General features: G+C 34.5%; 2 protein-coding genes across 2 annotated transcripts; one reads left to right on the top strand and one right to left on the bottom strand.

Annotated features, from left to right (window-relative positions):
* Positions 1-3,982: 3,982 nt before the first annotated feature.
* LOC134681065 (zinc finger protein 239-like) lies at positions 3,983-9,192 on the top strand. Its single transcript, XM_063540474.1, has 2 exons — positions 3,983-4,123; positions 6,620-9,192. Exon 2 carries the CDS (start codon positions 6,663-6,665, stop codon positions 7,680-7,682), a length of 1,020 nt encoding a protein of 339 aa, XP_063396544.1. The 5' UTR covers positions 3,983-4,123; positions 6,620-6,662; the 3' UTR covers positions 7,683-9,192.
* A 5,736-nt stretch (positions 9,193-14,928) lies between these two features.
* On the bottom strand, positions 14,929-19,549 carry LOC134681953 (uncharacterized). Its single transcript, XM_063541584.1, has 3 exons — positions 19,416-19,549; positions 16,436-16,678; positions 14,929-16,213 (listed from the first exon to the last, which is right to left on the bottom strand). The coding sequence occupies exons 1-3, from the start codon at positions 19,527-19,529 to the stop codon at positions 16,019-16,021; spliced, it is 552 nt and encodes a 183-aa protein (XP_063397654.1). The 5' UTR covers positions 19,530-19,549; the 3' UTR covers positions 14,929-16,018.
* Between the last annotated feature and the right edge of the window lie 3,274 nt (positions 19,550-22,823).

Genomic DNA, 22,823 nt, shown 5'->3' on the forward strand with positions numbered 1-22,823 from the left:
ATAAGGTGTATAACATCTTCCTATGTTACATCAACCAGGACACATGTGGTAACAGTTCAAAGAGATTATTCAAAAACAGAGACCAAGTTTAGTGTAAATAATGAATAAGATTCTAGCATATCAAATCACACAAAATATCAGAACCCTACACTTAAATGAACTCATGGGTTGAAATAGCTGAAAATAGCTTATAAATATTTTAAGCCGATGTGGGAAGGTTTCCTGGACATTCACTATAATCCATATGGATCTTAAGGCTGAACTAATGGGTTGAAATAGCTGAAAATTGTTCCAGGCTGATATGGGTAGGTTTCTTGGACATTCACTCTAATCTGTATGGATCTTAAGGCTGAACTCATGGGTTGAAATAGCTGCAAATAATTTAGAATTTTGCAGGCCGATGTGGGAATGTTTCCTGGACATTCAGTCCAATCCATATGGATCATAAGGTTGTAACAGCTGGAAATACCTCAAAATTGTTCCAGGCCGATATAGATAGGTTTCAAGGACATTCAGTCCAATCCATATGGATCTTAAGGCTGAACTCATAGGTTGAAATAGCTGAAAAAAGCTTAGATTTGTTCCAGGTCGATATGAGTATGTTTCCTTGACATTCAGTCCAATCCATATGGATCTTAAGGCTGAGCTCATGGGTTGGAATAGCTAACAGTTGTTTCAAGGCGATACGGGTAGGTTTCCGGGACATTCGGTCCAATCCATGCTGAACTCATGGGTTGAAATAGCTGAAAAAAGCTTAGAACTGTTTTCAGGCCGATGTGGGCAGGTTTCCTGGACATTCAGTCCAATCCATATTGATCTTAAGGCTGAACTAATGGATTCAAATAGCTGAAAATAGCTTAGAATTGTTCCAGACCAATGTAGGTATGTTTCATGGACATTCAGTCAAATCTTTAAGGATCTTAAGGCTGAACTCATGGGTTGAAATAGCTGGAAACAGCTTAGAGTTGTTCCAGGCTGATATGGGTAGGTTTCCTGGACATTCGGTCCAATCCATAAGATCTTAAGGCTGAACTCATGGGTTGAAATAGCTGAAAATATATTTGAATTGTTCTAGGCTGACATGGGTAGGTTTCCTGGACATGCAGTCCATTCCATATGGATCTTAAGGCTGAACTCATAAGTTGAAATAGCTGAAAATAATTAATTAATTGAGGTATCCCGTGTTATATAAACCATCGCACATCATTGATCAGCTCAGCGCACTTCGGTGCAGACCAGCACACTTCACCAGTGACCATCAACTATTCAAGAAAGTTCAAATCAAGAGGAATGTTAGCAGTGTAACGTGTAACCGGGCGGGGACGTTTAGATATTTTTATCCTCGGGTTTGTACCAGTTTCCTGGGATTTGAAAAGCAATTCAAAAGTTCTAAATTCAATTAAAAGTTTACACTATCACTATCAAATATGAAACAAATACTATACAACATAAAACGAATTTCAACACCTTTCGGCTTTGACTCCCGGGAACACTGTCGTTTACAGTAAAAGACGTAAATCTACACATACGTTCTTATAAACAATAACTTGAGTTGTGGTATGATTGCCAATGTTCATAATTATGTCATACTTATTATACTCCCCCTAATAATGAATCTATAATGACAAGTGCACATCATAAAGGTAAATACACATCATATAATGAAAATGGCCATAACAGGACAGTATTGGCGTTCCATAGTAATCTATGCCTGGGATAAAAAAAAAATCCTTAGTTTTTCGAAAAATTCAAAGTTTTGTAAACAAGAAATTTATAAAAATGACCACATAATTGTTATTCATGTCAACACCGAACTGCTGACTACTGGGCAGGTGATACCCTCGGGGACGAAACGTCCAACAGCAGAGGCATCGACCAAGTGGTGTAAATAGGTCGGCTGACTTTTCCAACCCCGTTCTTAAATTCATAAAAAGTTCCCTATGGAAAGCTTTTGTCCACACTTGGTACTTTTGATAGTCAATTTCCTAAAGTGACCAGGAGTGAAGACCTAGGTGGGTATTCATATGGAACTTTTTTGATTGAGGTCCAAAGTTGGTAGGGTGACCCTACTACCTCCCTTCTTTCCTTCATTAAAAATTTCCTACGACAAAGCTTTTGTCTACAGTGATAAATAGTTTTACAAATAATAGGCAATTGCCTTAGGTTGCCTGAACCCAAAGACCCAGGTGCGTAAAAGTACGGAACTTTTTGAATTGAGCTCCAAAGTTGGGGCAGGGTATCCCTACCACGTCCCTTTTTATAAATTAAAGAAGGGGATGGAAAAATCACCCTATCATAACTTTGGACCTTAGTTAAAAAGTTTTATGACTTTATCCGCCCGCGTGCAGTCAAGCTTATGATAACCTTTTATCCACACATGGTACCAATAATAGCCAATTGTCTATGGTTGCTTTGATCGAACCACCAGGTGGTAAAAGGTGGGACTATTTTAATTTAGGTCCAAAGTTATGGTAGGGTGACACCACCTCATCTATTCTGCAATTCATAAAAAAAATCCCTACCGGAAAGGTTTTGTCCACACTTAGTTCAAATGATATGAATTTTGTTTCAGGTTGTCTGGACCCAAAGACCAATGTGGGTAAGGTTTATAAACGTTTTTGGTTGAGGTTAAAAGTTTAGGTAGTGTGCCCCTACCACCTCCCTCCTTTAATTTATCAAAAGTTCCCTACGGCAAAGCTTTTGTCAACAATAAGTACAGAGGTTGTTTGGACCCAACGACCAAGATGGGTAAAGTGTTTTAACGTTTTTAATTGAGGTGCCAATTTGGGGTAGGGTGACCCTACCACTTCCCCTCTTTAATTTAAAAAAAAAATCCCTGTGGCAAAGGTTTTGTCCACATAAGGTACAACTGATAGGTTATTGCATAAGGTTGCATGAACCAAAAGACCCGGGTGGGTTAAGTTATGGAACGTTTTTCAATTGAGGTCCAAAGTTGGGGTAGGTAGTCCATAGCAACTCCCTTCTTTAATTCATTTAAAATTCCCGACGACAAAGGTTTTGTCCACCTTTGGTACAAAAGATAGGCAATTGCTTAAGGTTATCTGGACTTCAAGACCCGGGTGGGTAAATTCAATGAACTTTTTTAATTGATGTCCAAAGGTGGGATAGGGTGTCCATAGCAACTCCCTTCTTTAATTCATTTAAAATTCCCGACTACAAAGGTGTTGTCCACCTTTGGTACAAAAGATAGACAATTGCTTAAGGTTATCTGGACTTTAAGACCCAGGTGGGTAAATTCAATGAACTTTTTTAATTGATGTCCAAAGGTGGGATAGGCTGATTTTTCCATTCACTTTTTTAATTCATACAAAACTCCCTACGGCTAAGCTTTTATCCACATTAGGTACAAATAATAGGCAATTGCATAAGGTTTCCTGGACCTAAAGACCCAGGTGAGTTAAGCTATGGAAATATTTTGATTGAGGTCCAAAGTTAAAAGAATACATGTCAGTTTTCCAAATCCCATGTACAGAATGAGGATAAATCATGGATATTTATATATTAATAGATCAAAAAAAGAGGGACGAAATATACCAGACGGACAGTCAAACTGCCAACGAGGTTCACGTTTTGTTTTTCTTATTTTAATTGCTTCACGGGAATATAATATACGAAATTTTTATATTTAGAGAGCTTATATTTTTCTGCATTTTTTAAACTCGTCTATAAATAAAACTAACATTTGAAGTACATTATCATAACATTATAATAAATTGCAAAAAATACCAAGTAGTCCAAGATAAAGATATTTATAAATATCTTCGAAGTTGGGATTGAGAGCTTTGTTTTCCTAAAACATATCTTTTTTGCAGTTTAGCAAGGTTCTTAAATTGAAGAAAATACAGTTCTAAAATTTATATTGTTGACTTAAAGTAAGAATTGTATGTATAGTAAAAATAAATGTGGCGTTTGCTCTGTATAAACAACATACATATATATATTCGATTCGTTAAGTTGTCACATATTTATACGCATAATTTCTACATGACGTAATGAAATAAACAGCCTCACAATTTTGGGTTTTCCCGAATTTCCCGAATTTGACAAATCTGTGTGTTTTTTTCAAAGTGAATAAACAAAGACCCAACTTATGGATAGAGAGGTAAGATACAATTGAATTGTACAAACATATCAATTGTTTTAGTTTCATTTGAGTTTTAACTTATTTCCTGATATTTATTCGTTGACGTAATTTGAAAAGGTTTCATCGAAACTATTTTTACATTTCTCTCATGAACAGTTTCCGGTTAATTGAAAAGTATATATATTCACCAAAGTAGGCACGGGGTTTAAGTATGCATTTCCCTGCAAATATATTATATTTTTCTATGAAAAACTTATTTGTTTATTGAATTACGGTATTATTCTTAAAGGCTTTTATCCATACCCGTACTAAAATTAAAAATCGAGTGATTTTTTAGTACGGGTATGGATAGTAAACCACATATTGACAGAAACAAGTGCCTGTGCTGAAATGTTATTGAATATAGATATATATATAGTAACAGTATCTATCCGTCACTCCAACCGCCCAAGGCGTTTTGAACGCAAATGCTGTGAAACTGTTTGACAAATATCTTTCAAACTTTGATGGTTTGTATGCCATCATATTTAAAAAAAACAAACAGAAAAACACAGATGTGGTATGATTGCCAATTAGACAACTCCGGCTGCACAAAAGAACAAATGACACAGAAATTAACAGATCTTTATAGGTCACTGTAAAGCCTTCAACAATACGCAAAGCCCATGCTGCATTGTCGGCTTTGAAAGACCCCAAAATCACAAATATGAAACCAAACGACAAAACTACATGTATATTAATGTAAAAACAACTGAACGAAAAACAAATGTTTAACACAGCAACAAACGACAACTGAATTACAGGCTCCTAACTTGGTACAGACAAATATATACAAAATGTTGCGGGGTTAAACATGTTAGCGGAATCTCAACCCTACCCTTAATTCGGACAGTGATGTAACAGCATAGCATATGAACGAACTATATATGTCCATTCTCAATTTTATAAAATTGTGTTGAAAAGGCTAAATACATATAACAAAACACATGGACCTGACATGGTACTTGTACATTCCAACAACAAAAAGTACATATCTGAGAAGACTCGCAGTCAGTGACAACTAGTTCAAAGCCAATAAAAAAAATCGTGCATCAAGACTAAATTATCAATCACATCCAACATACAATGGATGGATGCAGTGGAAAGACGTCATATAAACAGTTAGAGAAAACCATTACCTTGTTCAACGCCAAGATACATGCGTCGACAGATGGTAGATCCATTAAAGTGCATATGTATATAACAATAGTGTCTAGTCTGCTATTAATTTACGGTAGCAAAATCTATATTTATACCAATAACAAAATGTTGTGTCCTAAGTCAACGGATGCCCCATCTGCACTATCATTTCCATGTTAAGTGGACCGTGAAAATGGGGTATAATCTCTAATTTGGCATTAAGAAGATCATATCACAAGGAACATTGGTACTAAGTTTCAAGCTGATTGGACTTCAACTTCATGAAAAACTTCTCGACCATAATATTTAACCTACCTGGACCAAAAATCTTTAACCTGAAGCGGGACGAACGAATGGACGGACGAACGAACAGACGGACTGACGCACAGACCAGAAAACATAATGGCATAAATGGGACATAAAACCAATATTCAAATACAGAGATGAATTGCTAACATTTAGAATAAGTTTATTTAAAGGGTCAATAAGCTTATAGCTATGGAAGAATTAAGTACAAGTTTTAAGTTATTTGTGGTAACGAAATCCCTAACTTAATAATTTACCACTAATACACATAAATTAACCGTTTGTTGAAATCTAAAACCTCACAACAGACACGAGCATAGCGGATGTTAAAAAGGTATTATCAAGAATTCATATTCATTAATTTTTATAAATTTAAAAATAACAGTTTGCAGTATTTGCAATATTCTTCGAATTATAAAGGGGTTTCTTCCTCATGTGTATATTATAACCGTAGCCGTATTTTGGAATGTGTTTGTCTCTTATAGACGAAACGCGCCTCTGCTATGCAACGTTTTGTCTTGATATAAAAAAAAATCCGCATCAATCGGGTCAATGCATCTGCTGGTTGAAGTTAACTCCCCGAGGTTATTTAATACAAGCCAGGTAGTCAACATTTCTGCGTTATCATGATATATCACTGATATAAATGTAAACATAGTCATATTTTTAAACTTACAGTTGGCGTAATTCTGAATTCTTGTAAATCCTAAAGATTTTTTTAACTCAAGCAAAACTATTTACCGTAGTCGTATTTTGGAAAAATCTGTGAAAAATTATTGACCCTCTTCTAATTTATACTTGATTTGGCTATTTAACTTTTTTCTATTCGAGCATCACTGAGAGTCTTATGAAGATGTAACCCGCGTCTGGCATGCAAGATCTTAGGCCTAATACTTTTTTGAACAGGGATAAATGAAAAAAATCAGACTTCTAGTACAAATGTATGTACACAATACATACTGCTTATAGTTGTAATTATTACATAGTTTACCTACCATCTTTAAATAAATTGGTATTTGTATGTTGTAGATAAAAAAAAAACACATCTGTGAACAGACTGTAACACTTAGTTATGTCCAGTAAAGAGGCTACTGCAGACAAAGAGTTTCACCGAAAAAGTTCTTGTCTACGTCAAATGAAAAATCTTACTGGTAAACAACCTTACAAATGTGATGAATGTTGTAAAGAATTTAGTAGCAAAGGCAATTATAATATACACAAGAAAATCCATACTGGTGAAAAACCTTACAAATGTGATATTTGTGGAAAAGGATTTGTCCAACACAGTAACTGTAAAGTTCATTTGAGAAAACATACTGGCGAAACACCTTACAAATGTGATAAATGTGGAAAAGTATTTGGTCATAAAGGCAATTATAATATACACAAGAATATCCATACTGGTGGAAAACCTTACAAATGTGATATTTGTGGAAAGGAATTTTGCCAAAAAAATATTTATCAAATTCACATGAGAACACATACTAGCGAAAAACCTTACAAATGTGATGTATGTGATAAGGAATTTGGTCAGAAAGGCAACTATAATGAACACATGAGAATTCATACTGGGGAAAAACATTTTAAATGTGTTTTTTGTGATCAAGAGTTTCACCGAGAAAGCGCCTGTCAAATTCACATGAGAAAGCATACTGGTGAACAACCTTACAGATGTGATGTTTGTGGAAAACAGTTTCGCATAAAAAGGAATTGTCTAACTCACATGAGAACACATACTGGCGAAAAACCTTACAAATGTGATATTTGTGAAAAAAAGTTTGGCAAAAATGATAGTTGTCTAATTCACATGAGAACACATACTGGTGAAAAACCTTACAAATGTGATGAATGTGGTAAAGAATTTAGTGCCAAGAGCAACTATAATGTACACATGAAAAAACATACTGGCGAAAAACCTTACGCATGTTATATTTGTGGAAAAGAATTTGGCCAAAGCAGTTCTTGTCGTACACACATGATAACACATACTGGCGAAAAACCTTACAGATGTGATGTATGTGGTAAAGCATTTGGTCACAAAAGCAATCGTAATAAACACATGAAAATCCATACTTGGAAAGATAAGATGTGATATTTTGAAAAAGAGTTGGCAGAATCAGTAATTGTCTGAGACATACAAAAACACATACTGATAAAAGAAGACCTAAAATGTGACGTATGGGTACAAGCTTTAGTTCCGACGGTTATTATCGTAAAGACATTATAACCCATACTTGTGATGAATAATTGCATGCACATTTACCTGTATCGGTAAATAATTTAGTGGAAAAGGTAACTTTTATAGGCACACGAGAATTCATGAAATTTACAAAAGTGGTGTACATGTGTTGAGTGAAGGATTAAGTGACAATAGATACACGAGAAATCATGAATGTTATGATCTTTACAAGTGTGGTATGCGAAAATTCATACATGTGATGACCTTTATACAAGTATGTCCTTCCGATGACGTTCATATAACACTGAGTACTCAATTTTGGTAGGAGTATGTCCTTCGGATACATTCATTTAACACTGATACTAAGTTTTTGTAGGAGTATGTCCTTCCGATAATATTCATATAACACTAGTACGAAGTTTTTGTACGAAATGTCCTTCCGATAACGTTCATATAACTCTGGTACTCAATTTTTGTGGGAATATGTTCTTCCGATACATTCATTTACTAAGTTTTTGTAGGAGTACGTCCTTCCGATAACGTTCATATAACACTGGTACTAAGTTTTTGTATTAGTATGTCCTTCCGATAACGTTCTAAAAAGACTTGAACTTACTTATTTTTGGGCTAGACCCAAACAAAACGTACATATTGCACTTTTACTGCCTACTAGAGGTATATGGTAGTGTCATGTTTTTTTTTTAAATTATTTGATGCCATGGGATTGGGATTTTTAGCTTTAATGTAAACCATGTCCGGTTTTAACTTGTATTTACAGCAGAGATAGCCAGTTTTGTGTTCTGTAATATACTGTAACAGTTTAATTTTACATGTCCGGTAGCATCGTTACTTCTCAAAACATCTTCCGAACAATATCTGGACATCGGTGTCGTGGGCATGTACAATTGCCAAACCACACATGAACGTTCTTTAGTCTTCGTAGATCTATTCCAACTTGAAGTCTATTTGAGTCTACGACAAGCAGAACATGATATTTTATACCATTGAATATTGAAGCCATAGTCATGAAGATCGATTACTTGATTGGTGTTCCGTTAACGTAGCCGCAAAACAAAAACTCGAGAGCTACTTTTGAATATTTCTACAATTTTAAGTAGTTTTCAACTCACAAACACAATAATATTTTCAACATTTATTAAAATAATTTTTTTTTACATTTTTTTTATGTGTTACATTTTTGTTTTTCGTTCAATTTTTGGGCATAAAGAAGGCCGTTAGTTTTCTTGTTTGAATTGTTTTACATTGTCATTTCGGGGCCTTTTATAACTGACTATGCGGTATGGGCTTAGCTCATTGTTGAAGGCCGTACGATGACCTATAGTTGATAATTTTTATGTTATTTTGGTCTCTTGTGCAGAGTTGTCTCATTGACAATCATAACACATCATCTTTTTTATATGTATATGAGTATATTAAATAAACATGTTTATACCAAGCTAAGTCAGTTTATATATTGTTTTTCGTCTGACTATACAAAAGGCGAGGAGAGTTACTTTGATAGATCAGGTTGACTGATAAGCAGTCTATATAAAGTAATGGGACAATGCATGGCATGAAGACATCACCAAATCACCGTATGCAATACTCAAAAAGGCATCCAGAGCTTACCATATAGTCATCAACTACCCACCAACAGGCCGTGAACTTTGGTTGGCTCTTAACTCAAATCCAAGAGCACAGCAAAATGTCAAAATATTCTATTCAAACTGGGTGACCTGTGAGAAAAACATTGAAATTTTCCAAAGAAATACACACACCCCTCAACTTTTAATAAGGAGATTTGGTATTAATGCAAATGAGTCAACTATCCACAGGGGCTTGTTTAGTATAGGATAGCGATCGCCATTGACAGTAAAACCTCGTCTGACCCACTAAACAAGCCCCTGTGAACTATCCCACAAAGTTCAAATGTAGAGGATGTGAGCAATTATATAGAGGCAACCATATAATCTTCAACAATGAAAAAAACATACGGTATTGTCGGCTACAATAGTTCATGAATTGAAAAATATGAAACAGTTCAATTGAGAAAAATAACGGCCTATTTTAAAACAACATGAATTACGAAAAACACATATAAAAAACATCAACAAACGACAACCACTGAACTACATGCTCCTGAGTTGGAGCAGGCACATGCAATATATTGTGGCGTTTAACATGCTTGTAAACAGCTGGGACAGTTTTGTTACAGCACAGCATAAGAACAAACTATACAAATCATAAAATATTCCGAATCTTTTCACTAATTCATTATGATCTCTTATATATGGAGAAAGAATAAAAAAAACCTAACAATTCCAGGATTTTATTGTGAGCCTGTGCATGTATGGCGACACATGTCACCATCCTTATATATTTTTTAGATAAATTGCTTCAAAGTTGACCGATATGCATAGAATTTGGCAGAAAAAGGATGACATTACTTAATATAGAGTAACGTTTTTTTTATTTCCCCTGTCTGGTTTCGTAAATTTCCTATAAATTCTAACTGATTTAGTTTTATTTTCAACTAACAGGGTGGATCTGCATAGTTGCAGACAAACCTTGCAAATTGTATGTATTAAATTTAAGTTCAATTAACATTCTGTCTTTCGTGAAAAATGATATAATAAAAAAAATCTGAGAACATACATGCATCCTCTATAGGTAACACTTGGTGCATTATAAAAATTCCACCTTGAAATTGTACACTGTAGAAGGAAGAAGTCATACTCTGTGATCTGAATATGCGTACTTTTGGTATATATATTTATATTAAAGATCATAGTGGAATACAGTTGAGAAATCTCAATTGTAAAGCATGTCCAACTCAACAACAAAACACACCCATCCCTGTACAACCAAGTGTAAATTAACATGAACCATAATGATATTAATATGTTTACGTGTTTTCAGTTTGTTTCTGCATTTGAAGAAATATATCAAACAAACATATCTCTTTCATTTCGTTTTGGCGATCGGAGCGCTTTTCTTGGTTTACCTTCGACAATTATTGAAATAATTATGCGATTATTCGTTTATTGTTGTAACAGGGTCTGAGAGATATAATTTTATTTCATCCCAACGGATGCGCATTAAGTGTTGACATCCCAAAATGACAGGCCTTTGTTAACTTTTTCCTCATTGCTGTCCTGTGTAAACTATATTTTTAAGATTACAGTATCGGCAATCTATTTTTACAAGCTTCAAGAACCATATTTTATTACAGTCCAATAATATTCCAAAAGTGGAAAAGTTGTGTGCCAAAATAACCAGACAATTGTATTATTCTACTATGTTAATTTCATTTCAAAAATCATTTTCTGCCTGATTTTCAAAGACTGCTTGTACTATGTTTTTTCAGCAAATTATATCCCGTATCATTTTCCAAAAGAATTTTATTTTTCTATTTCGCAAGAAGCGTTTTTTTGGCAACCAATTTAAAACGAATTGGTTTCTTACGAAATTGCACAAATAGTGTCACAAAAATTCCCCGTATTTTCACAAATTAACCTGCGTCTCTATAGTTTGGATTTACAGGGGCGTAGCAGCCAGCTGCCGTACCAATAGTTTTCGTTCGTACGGCATGCCGTACCTAAATTTTTTATAATTTATTGAAAAAAACAAAGTTTTTGCACGGGATTAAAGAAAACAAGGTTTTTACAGGAAAAAACAAAGACAGAAAATCCCATTTATGAGTCATAGGCAATATAAACCAGTGGCGGATCCAGGGGGGGGGGGGGGGTCCGGGGGTTGTTTTGGCCGATCAATGCATTTGAATGGGAGCATATAGTTGGAACCCCCCCCCCCCCCTTTTACTCTGGGTTGGGACCCCCCTTTTAAAATGGCTGGATCCGCCCCTGTAAACGGTATACATTTATTAATACTGGTTCAATAGAAATAAAGAGATGTGGTAGACTAGTAGCCATATAATGAGACGAACTTTAATCCAGGTTTCACAATGTGTTAAAAGTAAACAGTTATTGTAGGTCAAACTGAGTACGGCATTCAGCAAGCTAAAAACAAAGTGGGAACCGAAATGAAAAAATAAATTATCGAATCTTTTTTTAAATACTTTTTTATGTCTAGATGATGCAACCGTAGCCTACCAATAACGCTATTTTTGTGTAGCTGAACTTTATGTAAAAGATTTTTTAAACTTATCACAATTTTTTTTAGAAATGATGGTGAATTTGGAATGTACCTGTCAGAATCTAGTTACGATACTGCTGTCAATTCACTAAAGATTGCTTATTTGGGCTTTAATATTAATTCACTTGGACAAGGTTCTTCTCATATATTTTATGATGGTATACTACTAAACCCCTAACGGCAGGGATTGTGCTTGATATTCATATGATGAAGACGATATCATTCATAAATGGGTTTAATTCAGGTCTCGAGCTCGCACGTCAGTAACTGCTACATGTCTGTGTTCATTTATGTATCATTGTCAATTTGTTTAGTTTTTTTTTTATTTTGGTGTACATTAATTTGGCCGTTAGTTTTCTCGTTTGAATTGTTTTACATTTGTGATTTCGGGGTCTTTTATAAATGACTATGCAGTATGGACATTGCTCATTGTAAAACGCCGTATGGGGACCTATAGCTATTAATTTCTGTATCTTTTGGTCTCTTTTTGGTGGTGGTCTAATTGGCAATCATATCACATTTTTTAATATGATGGTCTTTTGTTATATATTCACACAAGTATTGCACACTATATATAATTGTTACTCGCACAGAAATTGAAGTAACCCTGTATATTAAAGACTTTGTGAGCTAAGATTAAAGTGTTCAAGTCTATTGCTAAAAATGCATGGATTTAGCGCTGAAAGTGTTTTACAATGCATGTTTTCTCACTACCAGCGCTGAAATACAAAATGCTGAAATATTAACTCTAGGTGCTAATGAGAAATTCTTGCACTGGGTGTTGGGTTAGGGTTAGAGAGTTAGGGTTAGGGTTACTTGGCGCTGGTCGCACTGCATAAATCCTTTACTGGATGCGTAAGGTCCTGTAGTAGTAATGTCTAGCGCAATATATGTGAAGTCTTAAGATGACTGAGATGTAAAGTTGTGTGCTAGAAATTTGAAGTCATACATCTATATATATTGTCATGTTTCAATTCAGATGTTAAGCAAAACCAGAAGGAATTTAAAAGATAAACGATTAGCCAAATTTGTCTAAATCTTGCAATGCAACTGCAAAGTTGTCTTTTGAAGAAGATCTGTCTTGAGATGTAAAGAATAAAATCTAATGATATAAATAAATACATAACCTCTGACAGTGATTGGATATCCAATGCAAGACATATTTTACTTTTATATTAACTTTTCTATTATTAAATGTTGTCTTTCTCGGATGTAAGTATAACATATCATGTGCTTGACTTAATATCTGCTCTTTTGCATTTTTTTTATTCTGTCACTAATATTCACATCTACAGTACTAAATTCGCAAGACATTATAAACAAGAACTTTTTGTTCTCTTTGAGACAAACCACCGGTGTCCTAAGCATTAGGCTCAAATGCTATGTGAATGGTATCATAGGTGGAAGAATGACTGGAGCCTCTCTTTAATCAGTCAGCACACCCCCCCCCCCCCCTCATGACAAGTTCCTGGATCCGCCACTGGGTATAGAGTAACAGCCCTATTGGTCTCGTACAGATGAGAAACATTTTTAGTCTAGCGCTGAAGATACAAAATCCAGAATTAAAGCCGAATATGTCAAGTCTACCGCAGAAAATACAAGGTCTAGTGTGGAAAATCTGAAGATGTAACCCCTGTCCCTTGACTTGACATATTAAGCGCTAGACGTTAAATCCCGTGTGTTGATCTTTATATCTACAGCGCATAACGTTATGTCTACAGAGCTAAACTATACATTTTCAGTCACAGGTTTTTTTCTCATTTACCTCGTCTGTACCAACATCGCTTCAATTTTATATCGCTGGTTTTAATATCTTCAACGCTGGAATTTCCATTTATGGCGCTCAGATTTAGACTGTATTACTCCCTTATATGTCTTAAAATTGGAAAGCTTTTTTCAAAAATAAAAAGCCCTTTTAGGTACAAGTGATAGGCAATTACCTAAGGTTACCTGGACCAAAAGACCAAGGTGGGTAAAGTTATGGAACTTTTTTAATTGAGGTCCAGAGTTAAGGTAGGGTGACCCTATAGCTACTCCCTTCTTTAATTGTGATTAAAAGTATATAAAATGCAGGGAAATAATAATAAAAATAAAATACATATCACTTTATAAATTTTCTGCATTTGAATTCTTTTCCGAAATTACCTTCATCAGCAACACTTAAGTACAGCTCTTTGTAAGAACCAGGCAGAGTGCGATACATGATGGTTTCAGATTTCATCTATAATTGGCCTAGTAGAAGCAGTAAATGAATATTACTCAAAAACAAAATTTAAGTGGGAAAATATGAGTGGTTGCCATGGTAACGGACACTCTATTTTTTGGTCGTTAAGCTTGGTAAAATCTTTCAAAAAACAGCTAAATCACCACAATTCAGAGCCTGCTTATGAATAGAATCATGCATTTTTCATTAATGTTCAAATCTAACATTGATAGAACTTGGTTTAAGCTTCATTTTAGTGAAGATTGCATGTCAACCAAATTTGTAATTTTTTTGAAAATTTTTGCGAAAAAATGCATATTTTCAACATTTCTGAAATTGGGATTTTTTCGAAATTAACAAATTTTCTCTGGTGTTTTATAAAAAAGTGCAAATGTGTAGAGAATAGTTAGCACTGTAGTTATGAAGTTTGGATACTACTTTACCAAATTGAATAGAAAAATGCGTGGGATTTTCTTCAGTTTTATCACCATAGCAACCGATTTTTTCCTTGGAAACGGAGTTTTATTTGCAGAATATTGCAGTTTAAGAGCTTAAATGTCTTGGATTTTTTCATAACCGATAAGAAAATACATAAAAACTTTAAATTACTATCATCAAGTGTTGTTGATCTCAATTTTTACCACAGAAACACATATTAACCATAGCAACATCCACTCTGAAACTGCATAAATAGAAATTTATGTAAAAAAATACATAAAAAGAGGGTGTTTATTTTCAAATTCAAAAATTTATTTAAACCTAAATGATCAATAAAATCAAAAGTTAACGAAGTGAAAAATGTGGAATGCTGATTATTTCTGTAAATTTCTTAGTCCAGTGACTGAAACTGTACAAAAAGTAATATCTCTAGAACGACATTCAAACTTAATCTGTAACTTGTCAGTGATCATGATCATGATAGAACTATAAACCAAATACCAAAGCACTATCTTCAAATAGAAAGGAAACAAGAATGTGTCCACAGTACACAGATGCCCAACTCGCACTATCATTTTTAATGTTCAGTAAACCGTAAAATTGGGGTCAAATATTTAATTTGGCATTTGAATTTCGAAAGATCACATCATAGGGAACATGTGCAATAAGTTTCAAGTTGATTGGACTTCAACTTCATCAAAAACTACCTTGACCAAAAACTTTACTCTGAAACTTGCACTATACTTTTCTATGTTCAGTGGACCGTGAAATTGGGGTCAAATATTTAATTTGGCATAAAAGTTAGAAAGATCATATCATAGGGAACATGTGTAATAAGTTAAAAACTACCTTGACCAAAACCTTTGACCTGAAACGAGACGAACAGACGCACAGACAAACAAACGGACGCACAGACGAGAAAACATAATGCCCCTCTACTATCGTAGGTGGGGCATATAAAGTGTGGAAAACAGATTCTTAAAACGAATTTTCTAAGTCCAAGGACCATTACTCTGCAAATCATAATCCGACCAAAACAAATATTAACTTGATCTGTAACTGGTCATTCCTTGTAATCATTCCTGCTTGTCTCTCTATCCAACAATAGTTTTCAAAATATCCTGTCCCTTAAAAGTTTGGTTGAACCCACTGCCACCCCTTTATAGTATTTACCCCAAAACTTGATCCCAGCCTTCTCTTTGTGGTAATGTAACTTGTACTACAATTTTAGAGAGATCCATACACTTAAACGCATATACCCGTACACACAAGTTATTCTCTGGAAACTAGATCAGCTAACATAATGGGACAGCAACAAAACTGATGCAGCAGCTATGTTACCCAAAAGTGTGAAGGAAAAGATGGTTATGAGATTGACTTTTAGACATGGAAATCCATACTTATGTTGCAATTTTTCTAGAAAAAGAAAACAATTCAATGATAGCTACCATGGTTACATATCATCATCAATATTATTAAGTCTTACAAATGACTCAACTAAAATGTCTCTATCTTCTTTCTTCAACAAATCTTTTGGCTCTGAATAATAGATGGTAGCTTTACTACTGGTCTTGATTGTGTCAAGTTTAGACATTGTCATTATTTCTCTCAAATGCGTACCTGCTATTTTCAGGAGGGTAAATATAACCTAAAACAGACAAAACCTCAAAATAAAGCAAGTTTTATTCAAAATAAAAATCTATCTCTGTAATATTTTATAAACACAAGCAAAAGATCAGCATAATTGTATACACGAGCCTAAGTTTAGTATAACTGTAAAAGAGCAGTGAAAGATTTCAAACTCATAAGTTGAAAAAAAATAAACAGACAATGCCAGTGCAAAAATAGGAAATAACCTAAGTTGTCTTACCCTTGTTCCTATGCAAATCATCCCTGGAAGGTATCTGAACATTCTACCCTTGCTAAGATAACCACCATAAATATCTTTATGTATCAGAAGTTCACCCCCATGTTGCCCATGGAATTTAGGAGGTATATCTTGATATATTGCTGGTTCAGGTTTCACATCACTTTCACTTCCACCTGAAGCTGACCTAGTTGCTCTTGTTTTCTGTTGTGCTCGAACTGACTGCAATTGTTGAACCATCTTTACCTACATTTTTTTTCAAACACCTTAATTATTATATATATGTATACAAAGAGCCAAGAGCTGTCAGATTGACCCTTATTCAAGTTTTATGGCATTTATTTGTGTTGTCTCATTTGCCAATTCAATCTATCAAGGACCATAATACTCTAGTTTCAGGAAAGCTTGTTCTGAGAGAGTCATGCTTTTAATTGAAAATCATGCAAGAATATGCACAATTCAAATGAACTGGGGGCAAATTCATAATAATCAATGTGAAAGATATCTGCTGCTCTTTTGTTTGACTATGAAGCAGTTGAGTGCCATCTGTTTATTCGCTTAACAAAGTAAAACTAAAATATGAAAATCACCGTACACATTTTTTAAACTAGATACCCCAATGATGATTGTGGACAAGTTTGGTTTAAATTGGCCCAGTAGTTTCAGAGGAGAAGATTTTTGTAAAAGTTAACGAGGAACGACGCCAGACGCAAAGTTATGAAAAAAGCTCACTTTGCCCTTCGTGTCCTGGACATGCAATTAACTTGCCACTGGATGCAAGCAAGCCATCAATCAGTACCCCCTTACCACAAGCAATTCACATTTTTTTAACACATTGTCACATGATTGTGTTACTTGACTTCCATTATAGACAGTCAGTTACTAGTGAAGCGATCTCTATCCCTATGTCAAGCTATGTAAAGTCCTAGGCTCGACAACAAAAACTGCATTTTACCTCCATTGTTCTATTTTTAGCCACGGCGGCAATGTTTTTTTATGAAACAGAAAATTAAAAAAAACCTTTATTTTAGATTACCTAAGAATCATTCAGCTTAAGTTTGTTTGGAATTGGTTCAGCAATTTCAGTGGAGAAGATGTTTGAAATAGTTTACACCAGACTGACTACGAGGCCGCCAAGTGATGGCAAAAGCTCACAGTTCCTTTGGAACGGTGAGCTAAAAATGATAGTTTTAAAATTAACAATATCAAACTTGACCTCCATTTTTTTATCAGGTTAAATATATTAAGATTCGGGATGCATTGATTGAAATTGATCAGTTATTGCAGGAAAAAGACAAAATTAAAGTTCTTTTTTACAATCAATCAAGGACAGTAATTTCTGAAAGACAAGTCATATTTTCATTTGAAAACCAGTTAAAAAGTTTTTCAATATTTTTTCAGAATATAAAAGAGGTGAACATAAAAAAAACATGGAAAACCCATATTTTTTATACTTTCTGTTCAAGTTTAATAATTCACAGCAATATGCAAAATTTGAAGAAAATCTGAGGCCTTCTCTATAGCTATACTGCAACTTGACCGTGATATAATCATTTATCATATGGTTAGTAGTAAATACAGTAGTTTTGCATATGTGATAAATAGCCTGCTGTTTAATCCATATCGCGCAACTTTGATGCGCACCCTTTATCGCATACCCTTTATCACATCCTACCCTTTATCGCATACCCTTTATCACACCCCTACTTTTTTTTTTTTTTACATAAAGTCAGTTTTGGTTTTTTTTTTACTTAAGAAAATTTTTACTCAAAATAGGTAAATTTTTTGAATGTATCATATGTCGTATCATCCCGAGACATCAATATCAGCCCAAGGGCCTTTAGGCCCGAGAAATGATATTGTTCGAGGGTGACGGCATGTGATACAAAATATATAAATTTGAAATCATGCTAATCTTACTGAGAAATACATGTAGAGCAACCAAAAAACAAAAGGCTCTTGAGAGTCTGAATTGCTCACCTGTGATTTTGTGTGTAAACTTTGGTTGCAGTTCAACAGTCTCAGAGAAAATCTTTCAAAAATTTATAACAATGATGGAAGAGAATGTAAACACCAAGTGATGGCAAGGTGAGCTTTAAAAACTAAAGGCTCTAAAGAGCCTGTGTCGCTCACCTTGGTCTATGTGAATATTAAACAAAGGACACAGATGGATTCATGACAAAATTGTGTTTTGGTGATGGTGATGTGTTTGTAGATCTAACTTGACTAAACATTCTTGCTGCTTACAATTATCTCAATCTATAATGAACTTGGACCAGTAGTTTTAGTGGAAATTGTTAGTGAAAATCTACAAATTTTATGAAAATTGTTAAAAATTGACTATGAAGGGCAATAACTCCTTAGGGGGTCAATTGACCATTTTTGTCATGTTGACTTATTTTTGGTTCTTACTTTGCTGTACATTATTGCTGTTTACAGTTTATCTCTATCTATAATAATATTCAAGATAATAAACAAAAACAGCAAAATTTCCTTAAAATTACCACTTCAGGGGCAGCAACCTAACATCAGGTTATACCATTCATCTGAAAATTCCAGGGAAAATAGATTTTGACCTGATAATCAATTTCACTTCAGGTCACATTTGCTCTTAATGCTTTGGTTTTTGAGTTATAAGCCAAAAACTGCATTTTACCCCTATGTTCTATTTTTAGCCATGGTGGCCATCTTGGTTGGTTGGCCGGGTCACAGGACACATTTTTTTTAACTAGATACTCCAATGATGATTGTGGCCAAGTTTGGTTAAATTTGGCCCAGGAGATTTTTGTAAAAGTTAACGACGACGGACAACGACGACGACGTGGGACGACAAGTGATGAGAAAAGCTCACTTGGCCCTGTGAGCCTGGTGAGCTAAAAAAGATGTATTTGAAAAAGTAATCTACCAATTTACATATTAATCCCCCAAAAATGTTGTCTTTTTTAATCAGTAAACTTAACAAATCCTCATTTATAAAACTTACCTCAACAACTGACACTATGCATGATGTGTCTTTATCAAATGCATTTAGACGATACATCATTGGAACAAGGACAACATCTGATGAAGATTTTACATTCACATTATGAATATTCATGCTGCATTTTTTTTGCTGAACCTGGACTGAAACATTAGAATATCTGAAGTTAATTTTATTTATTTTGTTCCACTGTAACATAGATCACAAAAGTTTGTGAAAAAACCGACAAAGGATGCTAAGTGATGAGTAAAGCTCACCTGACCCTTCGGCCTGGTGAGCTAAAAATCTATTGCACATAAAAATACCCCTTTAAAAAGTTAGGGAAAAAATACCCCCACCCCCTTGGTTTAATTATCTAACCTTCCCTTTGTAGTATAAAACCTTGTAGTGCAATTTTAGAAAGTTCCATACACTTACACACTTGTAAGCTATTGTCTGGGAACTAGAAAAAAATGCTTGTTTTTCCCCTAATTCCTGCAAGTTTGTGGTAATTATCCACAAACTCAATTCCAGTATTCCCTTTGTGATATTGAACATTGTGGTACAATGTCAGAGAGATCCATACACTTACACATAAGTCATTGTCTGGAATTTACAAAAATGCTTGTTTTAGCCCCTTTTTTGCCCCTAATTCCTAAACTGTTAGTACTAATACACCACAAAAGGAAGGTTGGGATTGATTTTGGAAGTTTTGGTCCCAACAGTTTAAGAATTAGGGGCCAAAAGGGTCCCAAATTAAACTTTGTTTGATTACATAAAAAAATGAATTATTTGGGTTTCTTTGATATGCCAAATCCAACCGTATATTTAGATTCTTAATTTTTACACGCCGGTCAAAATTTTGACGGGACGTATTATGGTATACACATGTCCGGTGTCTGTCCGTCTATCTGTCCGTCCGTCTGTCCGGCTTAAACATGTCGCACCGTAACTTGAGAACGACTTATCCAAATTTTATGAAACTTAACATAGTTGTTTCTTATGATGGTCAAATGATATGTATACTTTTTGGTGAAAATAAGATTAAAACTTTTTGAGTTACGGCACTTTGTAACTAAAACAGGAGTGTGTTTTTTTTCACATGTCGCACCGTATCTCAAAAAACGATTCTTAATTATGGCTTTAAACTTGGCTAATACGAAATCACGTGTCATAGTTTAATTTCGATGTTTTTTCTAAAAATTGGCAGGAGTGATGAATAACCCTAACAAATGCTCTAGTTCAGGGAAAGCTTGTTCGCGACCTAGAATTCTGAGTTGGTCAAGCGTTTAATTAAAATTCATGTGAGAATATGCGATATTTGAATGAACTGGGGGCAAAGTCATTTGGTACAATCAATATTCAATGTTAAGGACGCCTGCTTTTTTCTCCGTTTACCTGTGAAGTCGTGTTACCATACCATAAAAACATGGATGTAACAAGAAATGTAGGAATGCATTTTATGATATTAATTTATTGTACCATGCAAAGCAGTTATACCAAGGATGATACATAGAATTAAGAAAGGTACATGAATAAAAAAATATCACATTTGCTGCAACTGCAGTTCTTTTCAGGATTTACCTTAATTTGGAAGGCTTAAGACCACCAATTTGAAAGCCAATGATATATTTGAGTTTTTGCAGAGCTTTGAGAATAAAAGCACCACAAGGACTAGCTGAAATCTTTAACTGTAAAAAAGAGTGCCAATGCTTTGAATATCTGCTGTAAATTCAGAAATAATGTGGAGGTGTTTATTGTTGTGAATGATGCGACCAGTTGAAAATTGCAATAACAAGAATTCCCTTTCAGAAATCTGACATATTTGAATGAAGCTTTTCCTGTATTCACAACAATTTTCTCTTAGTTTTGTTTGTTAGGTCAAAATCTCAATAAATGCATGCAATAATTTCTGGATTTACAGTATTCAAGTCCGATTGAAGAAGATTTAAACAAATACAGGGAAAATGAACTGTCTTCAAAAATGAGCAAAAACAATGCTGTATAGTAAGAAAGATATTTGGTACAATTGATGTGTACATACGTTTTTGTAACACATTTGTGTTCATTGGGCCTGGGTGTATGTATATTCAATTGGTCTGTACTTTGATCTGCATACTGGTACAAAACATCCACATCTTGACTTATATAAGTAAATCTACCACCACAGTAAGGTACTATACAATGTCCTGTATACCGGTGTAGTACATTTACAAGTATGATAGTGCACTGGACAACTCATGCAAACTGGTATTGTACATTTTCAACCACAATATAAAAAAGAAGATGTGGTACAATAATGCCAATGAGACAACTCACCACACGAGACCAAATGACACAGAAATTAACAACTATAGGTCACTGTACGGCCTTCAACAATGAGCAAAACCCATACCACATAGTCCCCTATAAAAAGCCCTGAAAATGACAATTCAAAAACACATGTAATCTGTACATAGTCTTACATACCGGTATAGTACATACAATAGCAGTGCTCTGTACAGTGTCTAGAATACACTAGAAAAGTTTTTTGCCACAATACATTGTACATAATTGTATTGTTATTAACCTTATAAACGTTCAAAACCAAGCCCATACCACACATACACGTTTAGTATGTCATCTACAAGTCTATCTTCTGCACATGGCAAGTGTTCTCGGATCAATACTTATATAGTTAGGATTGATTGCTTGTTTTCCTATTGATAGTCCGTAGTTCTCTCCGGCCTATGAATGTTTTATCACGGTCAGATGAACCATGCCAGACAGACTTGTACAGCTAACAATTCTTCCTTACAACAAATATAGTTGACCTATTGCTTATAAATTAAGAAAAACAGACCAAAACATAAATACTTAGCAATGAACCGTGAAAATGATGTCAAGGTCAAATTAAATCTGCCCAACTGACATATAGATCATAAAAGATTTCCATACACCAAATACAGTTGCCTTATTGCATTTAGTATTGGAAAAATAGACAAAAACTCCAAAAATAACTTTGACCACTGAACCATGAAAATGAGGTCAAGGAATGATTACACCTGCCAGTTGGACATGTACACCTTACATTCCTTCCTTACACCGAATATACTAGACATATTGCTTATAGAATCTTGAGATATGGACTTGACCACCAAAACTTAACCTTGTGCACTGATCCATAGAATGAGGTTGAGGTCAAGTGAAAACTGTCTGACGGTCATGAGGACCTTGTAAGGTACGCACTTACAAAATATAGTTATCCTATTACTTATAATAAGAGAGAATTTAATATTACAAAAAATCTTTTTTCAAGTAGTCACTGAACCTTGAAAATGAGGTCAAGGACATTGAACATGTGACTGACGGAAAGTTCGTAACATGAGGCATCTTTATACAAAGTATGAAGCATATCCAGGTCTTCCTGTCCACCTTCTAGATTATAAAGCT

Source organism: Mytilus trossulus, chromosome 8 (genome assembly GCF_036588685.1).
Source record: "Mytilus trossulus isolate FHL-02 chromosome 8, PNRI_Mtr1.1.1.hap1, whole genome shotgun sequence".
In the NCBI taxonomy this organism is placed as follows: Eukaryota; Metazoa; Mollusca; class Bivalvia; order Mytilida; family Mytilidae; genus Mytilus; species Mytilus trossulus.

Bases quoted from the DNA above. Each gene is read 5' to 3' on its own strand.
- LOC134681953 (XM_063541584.1), bottom strand. From the start codon at position 19,529: ATGAATATTCATAATGTGAATGTAAAATCTTCATCAGATGTTGTCCTT. The intron at 16,679-19,415 runs GTAAGTTTTATA...AAAAAAATGTAG, and splicing joins GCATAGTGTCAGTTGTTGAG to GTAAAGATGGTTCAACAATT. The intron at 16,214-16,435 runs GTAAGACAACTT...TGTCTGTTTTAG, and splicing joins TGATTTGCATAGGAACAAGG to GTTATATTTACCCTCCTGAA.
- LOC134681065 (XM_063540474.1), top strand. From the start codon at position 6,663: ATGTCCAGTAAAGAGGCTACTGCAGACAAAGAGTTTCACCGAAAAAGT.